The sequence below is a fragment of the Pogona vitticeps genome, chromosome 1 (genome assembly GCF_051106095.1).
Source record: "Pogona vitticeps strain Pit_001003342236 chromosome 1, PviZW2.1, whole genome shotgun sequence".
Classification (NCBI taxonomy): Eukaryota; Metazoa; Chordata; class Lepidosauria; order Squamata; family Agamidae; genus Pogona; species Pogona vitticeps.
Window position 1 is genome coordinate 224,079,214 of NC_135783.1, and position 19,987 is coordinate 224,099,200.

Here is a 19,987-nt window from a genome sequence, read left to right on the forward strand (position 1 = left end):
TCAGTGGAAACACCACTTGCGCACTGTCCAGTTTATGCTACATGACACAATTGGGATCCTCACTATTGTGATTTTAAACTTTACGTATGACACTCTCAAGACTGGGACAGAAAACTTCAGCCATGATGACACCACGATTCATTATACAAATTGAAAATAAATGCATGCAACAGAAGATCCCTGATGGATCAATTAAGGATCCATGCTAATTCAGCATCTGGTTTCCCTCACAAGTAGCAAGCAGAAAGGAAAAAAAGAGATAAGAATATCACTAAGAATAAGAAGTTCACTGGGTGTGGTATAGGGATATAAATCCAAGAAAATAAAATTGCAAGTAGTTTAATCTTCTGCCACCTACCAAGTTCTAAAATAACTTGCCAGTCACCATACCAGCATGGTTTTATGTATTAAACAAGAACAAAGGTGAAGAATTTAAGAATTAAGCTTATATACAATATATATGGGTTTTTTTCCTTCATTTAGAATGCAATCTCATACTAGGCATGCATTGTAAAGTAAGCTGTAACCCCTGGGAATATGTGAGTTAAAAATACTGCAGACTTTAAAATCACAGAAAGGAATAATCAAGCAATAAAGCCCTGGAGCTCTTATTTAATCTCCCATTATTAAAAATTGCATATTATGTGCTTAGCAACAGCTTGCTATGCTATCGTGTTTTAATAAGGAAATACTAAGGAAACTTGAGCATATGCCTCTATAAAAGATGCTTAACGGCCAGGATCCATTACAGATTATTCTTCTGAGTGACACCAAAGGCTCCATGTCACCCCATTATTAGCCATGCACTATTAGCCATGCAAAGTGTGTCAGTGCTGGAAATTCTTCATGGGGATGCCACAACAAGCTGATTCCACTTGTTGAGTGTAGAGTTTGGATTATCGCCAAGAGGGGAAACATGCTTGCATGTCGTTTATTTGCAAATCTCTAATGTACACAAACTCTTGGGTTCTAAATAATGGTGGCTGTGCTTCAATGGAAAGCATTTCCAATGGCACAAGTCCTATTATGGGCTTAAGAATATGTTGTGGGCAAATGAAAATAGCCTGGAAGTACTGAACGCAACGGCAATGGCGAAGAAAAGGATGTCTGGACATGATCCAATGCCTGAAGGTCACTGAGCTGCTGTCAATTTTTAAAAAGAATATCCGTACACAATTATTATCCACTAAAGTTATTATACCCACTTCTCAACCACTCTCTTTCACTATACCGCTTTAGGGACAATTTGCACAGTGAAGCAGAAAATAAGCTAGCATAGTTTTTATTCTGGTTTTTCTACTTCTCATGCGGCCACAGAAGCTACTTGAATCCAACGAAATTGTGTAATTGGTTATTCATGAACATGATTCAACACACAAACACACACACACATACTCCATGTGTCTCACTTAATGAGAATTTACAATATGCTATTATGTTCCTCCCTCAGCTTCTCATTTCCCAAAAGGGTTGTCCACTATAAAACAATGAGAAATCCAGTCGCAAAGAATTGCTAAAACGATTACAATTAGGAAGCTAGCAAGAGAAAGATATTTGAATTTTCACATAAACATTTTGCAAGAGTATTTGCAGATAATGTGACTCACTCTTTCTTCAGGCACTTATCCTCTGCATATTATATAAACAGGGATTGCATTTTACCTGTTTTGCTGATCTCCCAGATCCAGGAAGGAAAATACTGAGATATGGGCATTATTTATCTTATTGAGCATTCCTCTATCATATTTCCTTCGGCTCTGTTTCTATTACCTTGCCGCTAATGTATTTTAATGTGCAGAAAGCAATAACAATTTTTCAAAAGATTTGTCTAAACCTAGACCTAGAAAAGGAAATAATGTGAATCACTTTAAGGTGGATTTGAATCCACATTTGGCTAAAAGAAAACTGAAGCTATGGCTCAAAGTTGTCTCTTGCTACAAAATTAACAAACTCGGAAGTTTCTGTAAGTTATGGTTGACTGACCTCCAGCCATAGTGTTCAGATCCAAGGAGGCCACTTGATTTACTCCAGACATTTTGAACTACATCACATCCAACAACCTCAAAAGCCAAGAAGGATTATTTGGGACGCAACAGCCCTTCAAATAGCCTGAAACCAATAGGTTATAACCAGCATTTTGCACTGGGCCCAAAAACAAACCATCAGTCACTAGAGGTAATGTAAGATGGGAGTTATGGGCACCTTATAACCAGCTTCATTTAGTAGAGGTCTGGCTGCAGCATTTTGGACCTTCGGAGACAGAGTGTGTTACAGTAAACCAAACAGGAAGTAACTCAAGCAAGTTCCACCATAATCAGATCAGATACTGCAAGGAACAAACAGAGCCAGCACACTAGCTTGTGCAACTACCTCCTGGACACTGGCAAAACATGAACATCCAGGCTCAGAAAAGAAGCAAGAAGGGCATCCAAGCTGTGGATCATTCAGCAAAAACTGAATCCATATTCTCTGATCTCCCTTTTGACTGATGAGGAGCATCCAAGCTTTGGTATGCTTCACCCATCTAGTCCATTACAGCTTTAGAACTAAAACAGCATCCTTGAAGTTATACAGAAAGGAGATATAGAGTTGGGTGTCATCAGAGTGTTATCACTGAACCACAAATGTCCAGGCAACATTTCCCAGCAGTTCCAAGTACAGTATATCACAGAAGTGAGTACACTCCCTCACATTTCATAAATATTTTAGTATTATCTCCTCATGTGACAACACTAAAGAAATGGCACTTGCCTACAATGTAAAGCAGTTAGTATACAGCTTCTATAACAGTGTAAATGTGCTGTCCCCTCAAAATAATGCAAAACACAGACATTAATATCTAAACCGCTGGCAACAAAATTGAGTATACCCCTAAGAGACAATGTCCACATTGGGCACAAAGTGTCAATATTTTGTGTGGCCACCATTATTTTCCAGCACTGCCTTAACCCTTTTGGGCATAGAGTTCACCAGAGCTTCACAGGTTGCCACTGGAGTCCTCTTCTATTCTTCCATGGCGACATCAGAAAGCTGGTGGATGTTAGAGACCTTGCACACCTCCACCTTCCTTTTCAGGATGCCCCACAGATGCTCAATAGGGTTTAGGTCTTGAGACATGCTTGGCCAGTCCATCACCTGAACTTCTTTAGCAAAGCAGTGGTCATTTCGGAGGAGTGTTTGGGGTCGTTATCATGTTGGAATACTGCCCTGCAGCCCAGTCTCTGAAGGGAGGGGGATCATGCTCTGTTTCAGTATGTCACAGTACATGTTGGCATTCATGGTTCCCTCAATGAACTGTAGCTCCCCAGTGCTGGCAGCACTCATGCAGCCCTAGACCACGACACTCCCAACACCATGCTTGACTGTAGGCACAACACACTTGTCTTTGTACTCCTCACCTGGTTGCTGCCACACACGCTTGACACCATCTGAACCAAATAAGTTTATCTTGGTCTCACCGGACCACAGGACATGGTACCAGAAATCCATATCCTTAGTCTGCTTGTCTGCAGCAAACTGTATGTGGGCTTTCTTGTGCATCATCTTTAGAAGAGGCTTCCTTCTGGGACAACAGTCCTGGAGACTAATTTGATGCAGTGTGACAGGTTGACCCCACCCCACCCCTTCAACCACTGCAGCAATGCTGGCAGCACTCATACATCTATTTCACAAAGTCAACTTCTGGATATGACGCTGAGCATGGGCACTCAACTTCTTTGGTTGACCATGGCGAGGCCTGTTCTGAGTTGGAACCTGTTGTGTTAAACCGCTGTATGGTTTTGGCCACCGTGCTGCAGCTCAGTTTCAGGGTTTTGGCAATCTTTTTTGTGGGAGTCTGCTGACCATTAAAGCTGAGCAAGGAGGTCACGTAGGCAGAATACATCAGCCGAATGCCTAGCTCTTTAATATAGTTAATTCATGTATGTGTCAGTCGTTGCTAGGCAGAACATATTTGATGCCTCATTGGTTGTAATATTCCTGTGTAACCTGAGTTTTGAATAAAAGGAGGTGCCGGGCGTGGCCAAAGAGAGTTTTGCTTTTCCTACAGGCACGACCGAGCATGCTTCGTTGTTGAATCCCTGACTGCAGTCTCCATTGTCTTTCTTCAGAGTACTCTCCCGTTTACTGATGTTAGAGCTGGACTCTGACACTTTTTATAGCCTAGACCATCTTTATGTAGAACAACGATTGTTTTTTTCAGATCCTCAGATAGTTCATGACCATGAGGTGCCTTGTGGGACTTCCAGTGACCAGTCTGAGAGAGTGAGAGCGATAACACTTGCTCCCCCTTCACACCTGAGACTTGTGACACTAACGGGTCTCATGACACCAGAGAGGGAAAACAGTTACTTGGGCCGAATTTGAACATTGTCACTTAGGGATGTACAATAGTATCTCAGTTTACGAATGCCTCGGTTAATGTAATTTTCGATTTATGAATGGAAATCCATTTAAAATAATGCCTTGGTTTACAATATTTTCTGCAGTACAAAGGACGTTTCCCCAGGATGCATTGTGCCTGGAGGTTTATAGTGTTGCCCCCATTCCTATGGCAAACCGCGTTTTGGTTGACAATTTTTTCGCATTACATAATGTCCTGGAGAACGCATTAAATTCATAAACCGAAGTACTAAAGCAGTTTAGACATGTGTTGCATTATTTTGAGATGACAGCACATTTACACTGTTATACAAGCTGTATACCCACTGCTTTACATTGTAGCCAAGTGTCATTTCTTCAGTGTTGTCATGTCAAAATACTAAAATATTTATGAAATGTGAGGGGGTGTACTCACTTCTGTGATATACTGTATAAATTAGGTAGCATGAGAGATAGAAGAGAATTCTATGGTACCCTTTTCTGAGATGATTCTTTCAGAGAGTATGGAGGGCACAATACCATTCCAGGAAGGTGACACAGAAGGATATACAGTGGTGCCTCAACTTATGAACGTCCTGACATACAACCATTTTGAGTTATGAACAGCTCCAGCCACAAAATTTTGCTTCGACTTGTGGCCAGAGCTTCCAGTTACGGCAGAAAACGGCAGGGGAAAAAGGCGGGGAATTCAAATTACTAACCGTTGGTGGTGAAGAGGCTGCTTCTTTGTAGCTCTTTCACCCCAGCAGTTAGAGTGCGATCGGAGGAGGCTTCGGACTGCCTGGTAAGGTAAGGTGATGCTTTCTGCTTTTTAAAAACTGTTCTGGGTGGGGGTGGCAGCGTGGTTTTGAGCTGGGTGGTGGGATTATGTTTCTATGCTGTGATGGGTCTTGCAGCGTTTATTTGTTTTTTGGTTGTTGTTTTTTCCCATTTCCAATGGGTCTTATTTATTTATTTATTTATTTATTTATTTATTTATTTATTTATTTATTTATTTATTTATTTATTTAACTTATATGCCGCCCACTCTACCCAAAGGTCTCTGGAAGGCTTACAACCATTAAAATACAATAAAAATACAATAAAAAGATAAAACAATTAAAATACAAATAAAATAGATACTCTAAAAATTGCCACCAGGACCCACAGTTGATATTATTTCAATTAAAAGTCTTCTGGAACAGGAAGGTTTTGACCTGGCACCGAAATGTCATCAGCGTCTTCGCCAGACAAATCTCAGTTGGGATGGCGTTTCATAGTCTGGGGGCAGCTGCCAAAAAGACCCTTTGTCTACAAGCCATCCCTCTTAACTCCTGGAGGGATGGCTCTTTCACAAGGGTCCCCTGGCTAGATCTTAACTGCTGGGTAGGCTCATATGGAAGGAGGTGGTCCTTCAGGTATCCAGGGCCCAAGCTGTTTAGGGCTTTATATGTCAAAACAAGCACTCTGAATTCGGGCCAAGCAGCAAATGGTAACCAATGTAATTTAATCAGAAGTGGCTTGATATGTCCCCTAGTGGCCCAACCGCTCACCAGCTGTGCAACTCGATTCTGGACCAGTCGCAGTTGCTGGACAGTCTTCAAAGGCAGCCCCCGATGGGTCCTGCATGGTTTGTTTGCTTTCTGCTTTGTTTTTGTTTGTTTGTTAGTTTTTTGCATTTCCAAAGGGTCTTGCATGGTTTGTTTGCTTTTTGTTCTTTTTTTGCATTTCTGATAGATCTAGCATGGTTTGTTTTCTTTCTGCTTTGGTTTTTTTGCATTTCCGATGGGTCTTGCAGAGTTTGTTTGCTTTTCTTTTTTCCCCTTCCGTTGGGTCTTGCAATGGTTTTTTTTTGGGGGGGGGGCTGTGTGTGACTTTTTTCTTCGGCTGGAACGGATTAATTGTATTTTAATGCATTACTATGAGAAATGGTGCTTTGACTTACAGCCATTTTGAGTTATGAGCGAAGTTCTGGAACCAATTAAGTTCGGAAGTTGAGGCACCACTGTAGCATAATCAATTTTGTCAAATGTTGCTGAGAGGTCTAACAAAACTAACAGGGGCACACTCCCTCTGACCAGTTCCCAACATAGCTCATCCATGCAGGGAACCAAACCAACTCCCTGCTATAACGAGGGGTGAAGCCAGACTGAAATGGATCTAGATCACGTGTCTCATCCAGGAACTCATGGCATGCTCCAGTATCTTGCCCCAAACAGAATATTTTGTGGTCACCACATGTTCCAGTATCAACCAGCTAGTAATTATCCAGTGGACTGGAATGTAGGGGAATCATTTTGAGAAGAAGTCTTACCAAAGCCTGGTTTAAAGCAAACTGAAACGCTACCTTGCTACAAAGAGGCACTTACCACTTCCCTGACTCTTTGGGTCAGGCTACTTTTAGGACCTAGAAAGGGGAAGGGCAAGGATCCAGCACAAGCATGGAAGCGTTCATCTGTCTAAGGATCCTGTCTACATTCTCAGACTTCACAAAATAAGATGTATCAATTATCAGTAGACCAGCAGGGCCACCTTATGTCCCTCCAAAGAGCTCTGCCAGTTGACTTTGGGCAGACGCAATGTAGATGGAAACGCATGATTTCTTGGCCCTCGTCACAGCAATGGAGTGGGCTCTAGTCCACGTTAAGCTGGAACAGTTCCACATGGTCAGAGGTAGAAGCAACATTTTAGACTATTTTTTTCTGATTGTACAGGCAGGGCCAGTATCAAGTGTCAACATAGTACGGCACTTGTGAGGATCAGTGAGGATCCTCTGAGACACCCCCCCCCAACTTGGACTTGTCCCTCTTCTTCCCCATTGCAAGCACCACCCATGCAATGTTTATAGTATGAAGGAGGAAGAGTACATGCCATGAAGTGCTGATTCACTGGCTATCTGCCTGGCTGGCAAGCAGACAGAAGGAATGATGGGGAACAGAAGAATCAGGATTTGTAGTAACTGGTAACAATGCATCTGAGAAGGTAGACTTGGTGAAGGAGAGGAACCACTGGTGGTAGCTGCAGCCAGCATTGTCAAGAGGTGGGTCATGGTTGGGGAGGTGTCTGCTCTTGTAACGATAGGGTGAGACAATTCCCTCCTTCAAACTATAGGCTGTTGGTGGATATTCTGAATTTTTGCTATCTGAACTGAAGACTGCCTATAAGCTATAGCCAAAAATGAGCGAAGGACTTTCCAGGTAAAATTATGTCTTTGATGGAAACAGAAGGATTATATAACAAAGATTTACAATTTTTTAGAAGTAGGCAGCTGAAGAAAGGAAAACACTGTTAATTTTTGTTTCAGTAGACTTTAAAGTATTACAATTTTTAAATTGCACGAACCCATATATTCTCCCGTCTAAAGGATTAATGCATGTTGTAGAAAGGATAATATATGTCTACAGTTTTTCATTAATAGAAAAACATTTTACTTCTAAATTTCCATCTGAATATTCCCATGTGCATCAGTTTCTTTCCCTAACTGAATAAACACTTGAAAATTACCTTGTAATTGTCAGATACAAACTTATTAGAACTGAGTGAAATTGAGTAGGGAGGAGAAGAACCACAGGCACCTGTTTCAAAAAAAAAAAATCAATCTTCATAAACTGCTTGAAATCCCACTCACTCCAGAACAGTCTCACTGATTTCATTGATTGTGATAAGTGATTTGTGGCCTACAAACAAAATCTGATATATTTATTAACTCATAATTTCCTTTGAACTCTAATATATTCCCAAGAATATGGAAGAAAATTTAAGAAAGAAATAGTAATGTTATTACAATATGTGTGTGCACAGAAATACACATTTCGAGGGATGCACACAAGCAAGGGGAAGGTTATATCTTGCTACACCTCACCTGATTCTTTGGATCAAGTTTGGGACAGGGGCGTCCTCCATTGTAAGGTTTCTCTTTAAGCCACCTGGACCGAATTTTTACTCCTGTTCCACAAGATGAACTGCATGGAGACCAACCAGACCAGTCACTTAATTTGCAATCAAATGGACAAGGCACCACACAAGGCTGTTCAACATAACCTAAAATCAAAACATAGCAAAAGAAGAACAATGAGAATTACATTAATACAGAACTTACAACCTAACTGAGGCTACAGATCTGTCCACATTTACCTAAATGCATAGCCTATGCAATCCAGTGGGACTTATTTTTGAGGAAATCTGCATAGGATCGTGCTGCAAGAGAATACTCTTGAGAACCATCAGTCATGAGACGGTATATCTAGAAAGTAATGCAGGAATTGTTTTTCATTGTCTATGGAGTTTGAGATATTTTCGAACCATGTGATTATTGTGTGAAAGTTATTTTCCACATTTTGAGGAACTCATGATTTCTACACACAAAGTAGCTGAGCTATAAATAAACAATTAAATGGGAATTAAAGACTTGGTATGGATGGCAAAAGCAAAGACTTCTTTTCTAAAAACTAGGCAGTTTTGACTGGGTTAAATTTACTATCATCCATGAAAACATAGCCACATAAAATGCCCTTAAAATGCATGTGTTAATCAGCTTACCAATGCAAGGGTAGTAGTAGTACTACTTTACTTTTTTTTTTCCTGGATGGACATGGTCAATAAGATGCTAGAAAATTCTTGCTTTGTTTTACTGCAAATAACTCAATTGACTTAATGGACACAAAAAGCTCTTCTCTTGACAGTTATACGTATTTCTACAATTGAGACACTTATATATTTCTGTGAAATGGTGACAGTTATATTTCTGCAATTGATTGGCTGGAATGGTACTAAAAATATGCTAGCATTAACTGCATCGGCACAAATTTCACCTGTGAAATGCTGCAACTTAAGAAGTCAGCATAAGCATTTGCTGTTACATGCTAAGTCATGCAACTGGTGGGTGATAGCAAATGCCTGCAACAACTTATGTCAAATCACAGCTGAGATTTATGCCTATAGAGTAGGCATAATTATGTATCAGAGATTATTTCTTTGAGTTATAACTAACATAATTCTGGCCATTCTTGTCACCAACTTTTAATCAATTGGAAAGGTTTCCATCTTTGCTAGATGAGCTAAGGAATATCTTCATGCTGAAATGAAATTTCTGCTTAATTTGCTTGTAATGCTGAAGAAGGAAATGGCATTTCAGCCAATGGCAAAATATCTTGAAGCTGGCATGAGAAGCCTCTGGCTCTTCAACAGACTCTATTAATTTGGTTGCATTTCCAAAGGCTACTAAAAGTCCAATTAGCATTGCTCAGGATCACTGGGTCAACAAGATCAATCTGTCGCTGCCGCATCTTAGTTTACTGTAGCATCTGATCTTGACTTGTCAACACTTTAACCAGGAGTGAAAAAAACTTTGCCACGTTCTTTCAAAGAGGACCAAACTGGATTCAATCCAAAGAACAAAACTGTTCACACTGTTGCTATCTTCAGACAAATTTAAAAGACTAAAGGTGAGGCTCAAACTATCAACCAAAGTGGCAGTTTACTTTTGTGTCTTTTAAATTAAAGTTGCTTACAACAAGCTTAGATACTTCAAACTTATCTTAACATACGCCTGCTTTATTACTAGAACACCCTTAACCAGTTAATACTAGTGGGAAATCTAAAGCACAAGGATAAGTACAAAAACTACTATGAGTTTTGGAATCATTTGTACTGTTTTTTCAACAACCCCACTCTGTGTATCAGCATTTTGCTAACCTTTTGCACTGCAGCCAGACAACATACTGATAGCTACAACAATTTCTTCCACAATAGCTCTTTATTACAGCTCTTTCCCAAGCTGCATAATGATCTAATTTAAAATGCACTCTAATTTGGTTTGTGACTTTGCAGATGAATGCTTTATCTTTGCCACTTATTTACTTCAGATCCATTTAGAAAAGGCAGAATCACTGCCTTCCATTATTTATCAGCCATTCTTTTACACCCAACTGCCAGTAGATTCTGATCCACTTGGATTTTGTATGCACTTTGCGATTATGCATTATGAATAAAGAAGGTCAAAGCTTGGCCTCCTCTCATTCCCCACTCTTCACCTTTTACTGAGCAGAAGGGAGACCATCTATTTACAACCTACAATCCAATTGGTGGATGCTGGGGAGGACGGGATGGAAGTGGGGTATAGGAGAACAGAGTGGGGACAACTACACAGCCTAGACTCAGGAGAAGAGATGGATACTGTCTGGTTGCCAGTACTGGAGTAAGATTCAACTACCAGTCTAAATTGCTTCCTTTCATGGAACGGGGGGGGGGGAAGGAGTGGGTTATCTTTCTCATCCTTCAGGTCAAGTAGCAAAATATCTTTATCTGGCTCCATTCTGAGTGGGGGAGTTTGTCAGAAAACCCTTATGGCCTGTTACCAAGAAATTCCTCACAAATTCTGATAAAATACAATTCTTCTGTTCCTGGCTGTACAACAACTTGGATATGAACTTTCAGCAGAAAAATGCCTTGCTTTGAAAAAGAAAGAGAAAAAAAGGCTTCTGGCTGTGTGCATATAGAAAGATAGCCACAGCCATGCTTCTTTGGTTGAAGGCACTATTAGAACATTTGCCCTGGCAGACATCATTTAGTAGTAATTGGCTGGATTTGTCCTCCAGTCCTTTTGAAACAAAAAACATAATTTATAAGGGGGATCTGCAAATGGTTGTTGTGGGTTTTTTGGGCTCTTTGGCTGTGTTCTGAAGGTTGTTCTTCCTAACGTTTCGCCAGTCTCTGTGGTCGGCATCTTCAGAGGACAGCACTTTGTGCTCTGAAGATGCCGGCCACAGAGACTGGTGAAACGTTAGGAAGAACAACCTTCAGAACACAGCCAAGGAGCCCAAAAAAACCACAACAACCATATTAGATCCTGGCCATGAAAGCCTTCACGAGATCTGCAAAATTCCTTATGGAACTTCGTGGTGCAATAGTTAAACTGCAATACTGCAGTCAAAATTCTGCTCATGACCTGGGTTCAATCCTAGGTAGCCAGCTTAAGGTTCACTCAGCTTTCCATCCTTCCAAAAGGGAAATTCAATATCCAGCTTGCTTGGAGGACAATGTGTAGCCTGCATAACTAAATTGTAAACTGCCCAGCCCAAGAGAATGCTTTAAACATTATAAGCAGCATGCTTTGCTTTGCTTTGTTGGATGCTCCTCTTTTTCTTCCACTTTCAACATCCTTTGATCACTGCCCATTGGCAATGCTTGCTAGTACAAGACTTCTACTGCTCACAGAAAGCCCATTTGTAAATTTGCACAAATGCCAATATAAAACTTGGATTCTACACCTGCAAGTTGTGATGCAAAGTGCCAGACAACTTTCTCCACAAGACACTACACAACTGTTTCCACAAGGTGAGGCACAACTCATGATAATGCTATCCACACCTAGTTTGCTTGAACACTAGTTGTACCTTTTGTTCTGATGTGCAACCAACAGCATAACTACATTGACGCTTGCAAATTCCCCACTAGCTTAGCAATTGCTATAACCCTGTGATAGCAGATTGTAAGTACGGATCATAATGACTGCATTAACATAAGACACTGTAAAACAAACTCTGTGCAGACCTATCTCTGTGCAGACCTATCTTGAATAATCGCAATGAAAAAGGCACCTGTTACTATATTTGAATTTTTAGCAAAAAATCAGCAGTTTGCTTGCATGTCTTCTTTTGTTGCCTTTGCTTGTATTGTTCTATCTTTGTAGATTGAGCAACAGCAAAACATAACTCTGATACTTCCCAATACAGTGGTGCCCCGCTAGATGATTACCTCACAAAACGGTTAATTCGCTAGACGATAAGTTTTTGCGATCGCCATAGCACTTCACAAAACAGTGTTTCCTATGGGCGATTATCGCTGGACGATGATTTGGACCATGCTTTGCAAGATGGTTTTTTTTTTCAGGACCGATTTTCACAAGATGACAATTTTGACAGCTGAGTCCAAGACTCGCAAAATGGGTGTTTTCGGGACTGTTTTTCGCAAGACAGCGATTTTTACAGCTGATCCGCGCTTCGCAAAACAGTTTCTCTATGGGCGATTTTCGCAAAACGACGACAATTTTTCTCCATTGGAACGCATTAAATGGGTTTCAATGCATTCCAATGGGGAACTGCATTTCGCAAGACGATGTTTTCAAAAGACAGCTATTTTCACTGAACGAATTAACATTGGCTTGCGGGGCATCACTGTAGTCCAGTTTCAACTGTGATACAACAATATAGAACAGTAACAATAAATAATTGTGTAATTTGCACACCAACTACCTATAACATAGCAAGGAGAACTAGGGTGTTGCAAATCCACCAGGAATAACTCTTCCATGGAAAATCAAGTTTTGCAATGGATTTATGGATGAAGTACTTCCCTTCTCCACCTCCTGTATTCCCCACCACACCCCAGATTTCCCAGTTCCTTCTGTCAATCTATACCCCTCCATCAGCAGCACCAAAAGTAGCAGCTAGGCAGACTCTGTTCAAAGACTGTGAAACTTATTGAAAACAAGAGACGGAACCTACAGACCTAGGATCCCAGCTAAACCTATGGGGTTTTTGCATGAGAGAGTGGTAGGACTTTGTGGTAGAATAGGGCTAGCAGTCAGACTAGCTGGAGAATCTCTCACGGCTTTTTTTTAAAGGTATTAGCTGCTCTGGCTTAATATGCAAAAATCACTCTCACTGGACTAGGAAGCCAAAGGCAAAAGTGCCATCAAAGACATCTTAAGCAAACTTACACCTACACTCAGTATGGAGTTGATGAGTGGCACAAGGGTATCGACAGCCACATTCTTCTCCTTTTCACACTCTTAAGTAGTAAAATAAAATAAAAACCATGGCTTCAGGCCAACCTAAATAAAAGTAAAGGCTTTCAGAGAAAATGGATAAAGAGAACACTTCACGGTCAAGAAGTGAACCTTAGAGAGTGTAATGAAGAAAAGTATTCTTAACAGAAATTGCTTGAGTTTCCTGGGCTATTTCTGGGCTTATCTGGCATTTGTTAAATGTCTCGCATCTGTACAGTGTCAGAAAAGAATGTTAAAATGACTGTGTGTCACTGAGAAACATTTTTTTTTAAAAAAATTATGCCTTCAATGCAAGCTGCTTTTCAACCAGATACACATCCAATCTAACTAGCTTTAATCTCACTTGCCTCTACTACTAATGTATTTCATCATTTTAATTAACACACTTATAACAGCTTGAAAGAAGGAAACTTAAAGGTACCTCACAGAAACCAAAGTCTTTTGAAGAATTCCCTGTATCACTTTAAAAGTTGGTGACAGTGATTTCCCTGAAAGGAGGCAAGTTTTTTGTTTTGTTTTGTTTTTTGAAAAGGCCTCTGCTGGCAACAAAAGCAAACTGTGTCTATCCACGAAGAATAAATAAACAGAGTCATTTGTTTTGCTTATGCAAATAGGCTTCCTGTTCAGTGACAACTGAGTGCTCTTGTCCCCTGCTTCCATGTCATTATTGCAGAGTGACAACTACGGAGGTGCTCCAGAATCAGAAGAAATACTCTCCTTCTGTGTTCTGATTTTAACAGCAAATAATTAACCTTGGTGCCATTTCTCTACAGACCCATCAAGGTGTACATAAGTAGTACGTTCCCACCTTCCCACCCTTCTTTTCCTTTGTTTTTTATGAAGTTGAAGAATGAGTATATAAAATACCCAGCAGTGAAATAAACAGAGGAAGCACTAAACAGTATTTATTAGCCATTCCAGATGCAATGCAAGGAGCAAATGTTTTGGTATGTTTTTCAAAGGAAAGGAGGGAGAACTTGGCTTCAAAGAAGGGAATATCTGAGCAGCCGCTCAATCTCTATATCTTTTAGTAGGAAATGGATAGTCTTCTCAAATGTAATCTGTTTTGGGTAGAGGACTCAGGGGAAGACAGAGAATCATAGAATGACTGAGTTGGAAGGAGCCTATAAGGTCGTCGAATCAACCCCCTGCTCAATGTAGGAATCCATTACTCCTTGGTCAAATTGGTCCAGCTTGCCAGCTCCCTATCCAAATTGTTCTCTATACAATGGAAAATTATACTGGGATGATTCTGCATACAAAGGCACTCATCTTGTGAGTACTGCAATTCTCTAATTCAGAGGTTCCCAGCCTTGGGCCCCAAGATATTCCTGGACTACAGCTCCCAGAAACCCTGGCCAACACAGCTAGTGGTGACGTTTTAGTCCAAGATCATCTAGGGATCCAAGGTTGGGAACCACTGCTCTAAGTGATGACTGGTTTCAGATGTTCCAGTGGTTATTCCATTTTGGTTTTCTTTGAAAGGAGCTCACCAAAGTTTCCAAGTGTTTTTGCAGTATTTGTCAGTATTTACAGACAGGAAGAACACTGGTCAAATTCATTACTCCTGTCAAGATAGAAAATCTTCACAGATATTCTGTCAATATTGTTCATCACGGATCCTTATTCTTCAATGAGGAATTTTTAAGACCATGAGATACCTTGCCTCCAGCCTAGAGTTCTTTTCTCTTTCTTTTTTAAGGAAGAACAGCAATGGGTGGGGTGGGGGAGACATGCTGGTCACAAATGCTTTATTTTGCTTTCTGGTTTGTGACAAGTGTGCTTTTTAATTCCCAAGACTTTTTATTCATCCAGATTTCTTGAAAAAAAAATAATTGAAAAGTTCTTTTCAGAGCTTGCTACGCTGCTGATATACTTGGTTTTATTTTGATTTTATTCTGTTGTTTTAAACTTATGAGGTCTTTGCATTTTTAAAGCCTTGTTTATATTGTATTTTTTCTCCATCTATGAACCATCCAGGGAACGTGAGCCATTAAGTACAGAAGTGTAATCAATACAGTACAATACTGTAGCAAATAATTTGTGGCGCTGGATGAGAAGAAAAACTACGGAAGCATTTTGCATACCAAATGTGTGAAAAACAGTAAATAATTACATGGGTGAGGTGATCATTTATTTTATCTACTTCAGGAAGGGGCTAAGGCATTCTTTTGCAGGCAACATAGCTTTTTCTGTGTTTTTCATTTTGTTTTCCAGCAAGTTATATTAGCAGGGGGGGAAAGAGCAACATACGCTTCTGAAAGAGTTTTACTTGATTAAAATTAATGCCTGTGGACCATGAAAACATAGGGTTGTCCTGCCCACACCACAATTTGTGTCTATTTTTTTTTCTTCATAAATTTGAGAAGGCAAAATCGAGGAAGGGTGTGCAAAGATTCATAAGAAGCTGCCTTCCATGAATTTACTGTCAGTGCAAGAATGAAATGGTTATACTCCAATGAACTCTCCCATTACTGAGCAGTTTCATATTGTCTCCCTTCTGTTTGGTTTCCCTGCTTGGGTTCTCATTACATTCCAACTGATCGGCACAACACCAGCACTGCTAACAAGCTAGGTTTCCCATTGGGGATATTGTGCTGACAGAGGGAGGCAGTGCATGACAAAACCCAAAATGAGAAGAAGCTGAGCAAACAGGAATGAGCACAGACTAAAAGGAAAGGAAAGAAGGCCCCACCTCCACAAAACACCGAAAAGTAACAGTATTCAAAGTAAATAGCTGATTCAAAACGTATATTTAAAAGCTCCTCAGCATGAGCAGAATCTTTTTGGGGTAACAACTGTGGGGGCAGCTACATTAGCATGGGTCACTTTGTAATGGCTGGTGTCAGGATATTATGACCCACAATATGGAATTATTCTGTAGTACATGAACCAAAGTTTGCTAACAGGCACCCATCTTGAAACAGGGGTGCAGCCACAGAGTCAGCACATGAAGCTGATGCAATCCATGGGGTGACACATGAAATGTGTATTGGACATGAGGTAATGTCTGGGAGAAGACATCAGGTGCTCTGCCCAGTGATTCGTTGTTCAAACTATGTAAGTGCTACACACTATGGTGATGTGTGGAGTGTTGCATTGGAGAGTTGCTGCCGGAAGTGCTGTCTCTTTATTTACTGAAAGTGTATTATTGAGTCTGATGACTGATGTACATAGTTCCGCTGTAGATAGTCTGTAAATACACTGCTGGGGAAGGAACCTACTGTCTCTGTGAGTCTCTTTGCTGTCAACCTGGAAGACCGACTTGCTCAGAGCCATCTCTCACATCCCAAATTTGACAGTTGGGCATGATTAGAATGATTTTCTCAAGCCTGACAGTTCATACAGAAATGGCTCCTGCCATTCCGAAAGGGAAGTCTGACCATTCCAAAGCCAATATTGTGAAGTAGCTTAATAAGTGAGCCACTTCTGAATATTGGAAAATTGATCACTCCCCCTGCTCAGCAGAAGGCGGGGGACACCTTTTTCTGACTTAAGTCTACTGCTGATGCAGTACATATTTTAAAAAGAAAAATTATTTCTTTACCTCACTGGGTTTTTTAACTGGTGGGGCAAACATATTTATATATTAATAACGGACATATCACATCAGCATTTCTTTCACTTCCCCTGCCTTCTGTAGCCTTTGCTTATGCATTAGCTAAGCAAGATATGATGTTAGACCTAAAATCAGAAGGGGTCTCTAACTGTTCATGTGCTGAAGCACGGGTGTGCACATATACACCTTTTGCAGGCAGAGCTCAGTACATCCTGATGGAGCACAATGCCATATTTCACTTTTATTTCAATCTTACTTCATTATTTTTCTTTAACGAAGTCTCAAAGTAATTACAGAACAATTAGCCAGGTCTCAGGAGGAGTAGAGACAGATATTCCAGCCGCTGTCAAGGGTCTGGTTGTTTTCACCTGCATTTCTCTGTCACAATTCTAGGAAGTGCCCAAATTTGTTGGTAGATGGAAATACAAGAAGAGAGAGCCATGCTTTCTATGCAAGGATGCCATCTTATTTAATAGTGGAAAGGGGGACCACAGGACAGCAACTGGTTAATAATCACAGTAAACTCCTTGTATGAGAAGTATGTGTGTAACATTGTCTCAAAGGGCAACCTGGATGTAAGAATATTAGAAGTAAGAACATTGGCTTTCTGGTTAGCTTTTTGTTCCTTTGTCAAGTTTTTTATTTGGCTAATTATATTTGTAATGATTTTTAAATTAATTGTTATTTGGACACTAGTGAGATAACTAAAATTCTGTTTTGAAATACATTATTATTGATATTGTCATTCAAATGATGACTGTTTATATATGTAGTACTGTTTGTTTACTTTGCATATCATACAATTATTTGTATTTTATTTCCTCTGTGGGAAGGCATCATTTAGGTTCCAGTCCAATCCAATCATATCACATCCTATATACAGTGGTGCCTCGCTTAACGACGTTAATTCATTCCAGCGAAATCACTGTAGAGTGAAAACATCATAAAGCGAAATAAAAAAGCCCATTGAAATGCACTGAAAACCATTCAATGCGTTCCAATGGGCTGAAAACTCACAGTCCAGCGAAGATCCTCCATAGGGGCGGCCATTTTCGGTGCCAGTAGAGTGAGGAATCCATCCAAAAACACAGTGGGGAGCCATTTTGAGCACCTGGTGGCTATTTTGAAAATCCGACGATCAGCTGTTTTGATCGTCGTACTGCGAAGAATCGATTCCTGAAGCAGGGAACTGATCTTCGCAAAGCAAAAAAAAAAACCATTTAAAACATCGTTCTGCGGTCGCAATTGCAATCGCAAAAACATCACCGTGAAGCGGATTCATCGTTATATGGGGTAATCATTAAGCGGGGCACGACTGTAAATAGTAATCTATACTTTACATGTATAGATGATGTACAGTATGGGGGGGGGGGGCTGAAATGTATTTTCATATATTTTGCAAACCTATACATCTACCCAGAAATGAACCCCATTGTGTTCATTGGAATTCACACCTGGGTAAATGAGTATAGAAACCAACCTTAAATTTGAAAGGATTTGGTTTTAAATGTGCCTTTTCACCCCTGGGTCTAATTTGAGGAGAGAGAATTTTGCAGTAGAAACAGGTTACGGATAACATTGACTTGGGGTTGACCAAGTTCATCTCAGCGACTGTGCTGAGGTCATCTGATAGTTGGGGACTTCAATGTCCATGTTGAGTCTGGGCTTTTAGGGTATGGCCATGGAATCCACTGCCTCCACAAACCTATCCCAGTATGTCACTGTGGCCACAGCCATTGCTGGTCACATTCTAGACCTGGTGTTCTCGACAGCAGAAGTGGAGAATGGTCTGAGAGTGGAGAACATCAGCTTCCTCCCATTCTCATGGACAGACAACCTCCTGATTAATTCCACCCTTTTGACTACACCTTCCCACCGCAGGGAGATCAGACCTGTTAAAATGTTCTACCCTCAGAAGCTTCTTGACCCAAATGGGTTCAGGAAGGCCTTTGGAGAGCATGCAGTGGATCTGGCTGGTGATTCTGTTAAAGCCAAGGTTACCAGGTGGCATACTGAGGTGGCCCTGGCAGTTGACACAATCAGTCCCAAATGCCATCCCTGCTTAGAGTTTGATCTTCCCCCTAGTTCATGGAGGAACTTCAAGTTATGATGTTATTGAGGAGACACCTAGAGAGGAAGTGGAGTAAAGACTCGTTGGACTCTAACTTGGTAGCTGACCAGGAGGTCAGGTAACTCTGCATTGAGGAAGGGATTGGACTCAATGGCCTTATAGGCCCCTTCCAACTCAATTATCTTATGATTCTATGGTTCTAATGCCTTAAAATTGGCCAGAAGGAATTTTAACAGAATAATTTCTGAGAAAGAACAGAATCAGAATCATTTCTGAGGTCTCAAACCAGCAATCCAAACTTAATTGGATTATCTGCAACCTCACCAATACTCTTTAGCCCCAGCTTCCTCCTGGTGATTTTACCAGTGAGCAATCTGCTACCTATCTGATATAAAAAATTGAGGCACTTCAACTGGATCTTGCCCCCACTATCAGCTTGGTCGATCCTGTGAGGATCCCCAAGACATCTTCCCTGTTCAGTTTGGGCCAGTGACACCAGATGACATCTCCTGTTTGATCCCTGCCCTACGTGGCTTACAAAAGCTGCCAATGATGTCTCTTTAGAGTGGGCTGTTAACATTGTGAATGCCTCCCTGAGGGGGCGGGGGTTGCCTCCCCTCACAGGTTAAGGAGACCATTATTTAACCCATCCTGAAGCAACCAACTTTGCTGATTGATAGCCTTAATAATTGCACATCTATTGACAATATTCTTTTTATAGTCAAGATGATAGGGAGGGTGGTGGCAGAGCAGTGTCACGTTCCCGGGGGTTACAACAGAAGAGTCCGATAAGCCATTCCTATGTCAAGAATTCAGGGAATGCAGAGCCGATATCCAAATACCAAAGCCAACTCTACACAACGTAGTCCAGGGTCAGAGTCCAAAGCCAAAATGTACAATGTAGTCCAGGGTCAGAGTCCAAAGCCAAGGGTCCAGAGAACAAGGTTCAAGGTTGTCAGGAGCGTGGATGCAAGCCAGAGGTTTGACTTGTTGCTTCCATGGACTTTCAGCCGTCTGAGAGCTGTTTATATAGTAAAAAACAGCCCTTGAACTGCTGGAAGACTTTTCATCCTGTCAGAACTCAGGGCTAGTTGATTGGATGTTTCTGCGGGCAACCTTCAAACAATCCTCTGACCTTTTTGTCATAAGTCTTCCCCGAAGCCTGGCCCTCAGCCTGTCTACTGGGGGAGGAGAATCTGGAGGCGATTCA

The 19,987-nt window shown here is 40.9% G+C and overlaps 1 protein-coding gene across 2 annotated transcripts in view; it reads right to left on the reverse strand.

The window, feature by feature from the left end:
- THSD7B (thrombospondin type 1 domain containing 7B) overlaps positions 1-19,987 on the reverse strand; it is a 642,879-nt gene that overhangs the window by 168,392 nt on the left and 454,500 nt on the right. For both annotated transcript variants that reach the window (XM_078376996.1, XM_020779664.3), the window contains one exon: positions 8,222-8,400. In XM_078376996.1, the coding sequence (XP_078233122.1) occupies positions 8,222-8,400 (179 nt within the window). The remainder of the gene's footprint in view (positions 1-8,221; positions 8,401-19,987) is intronic.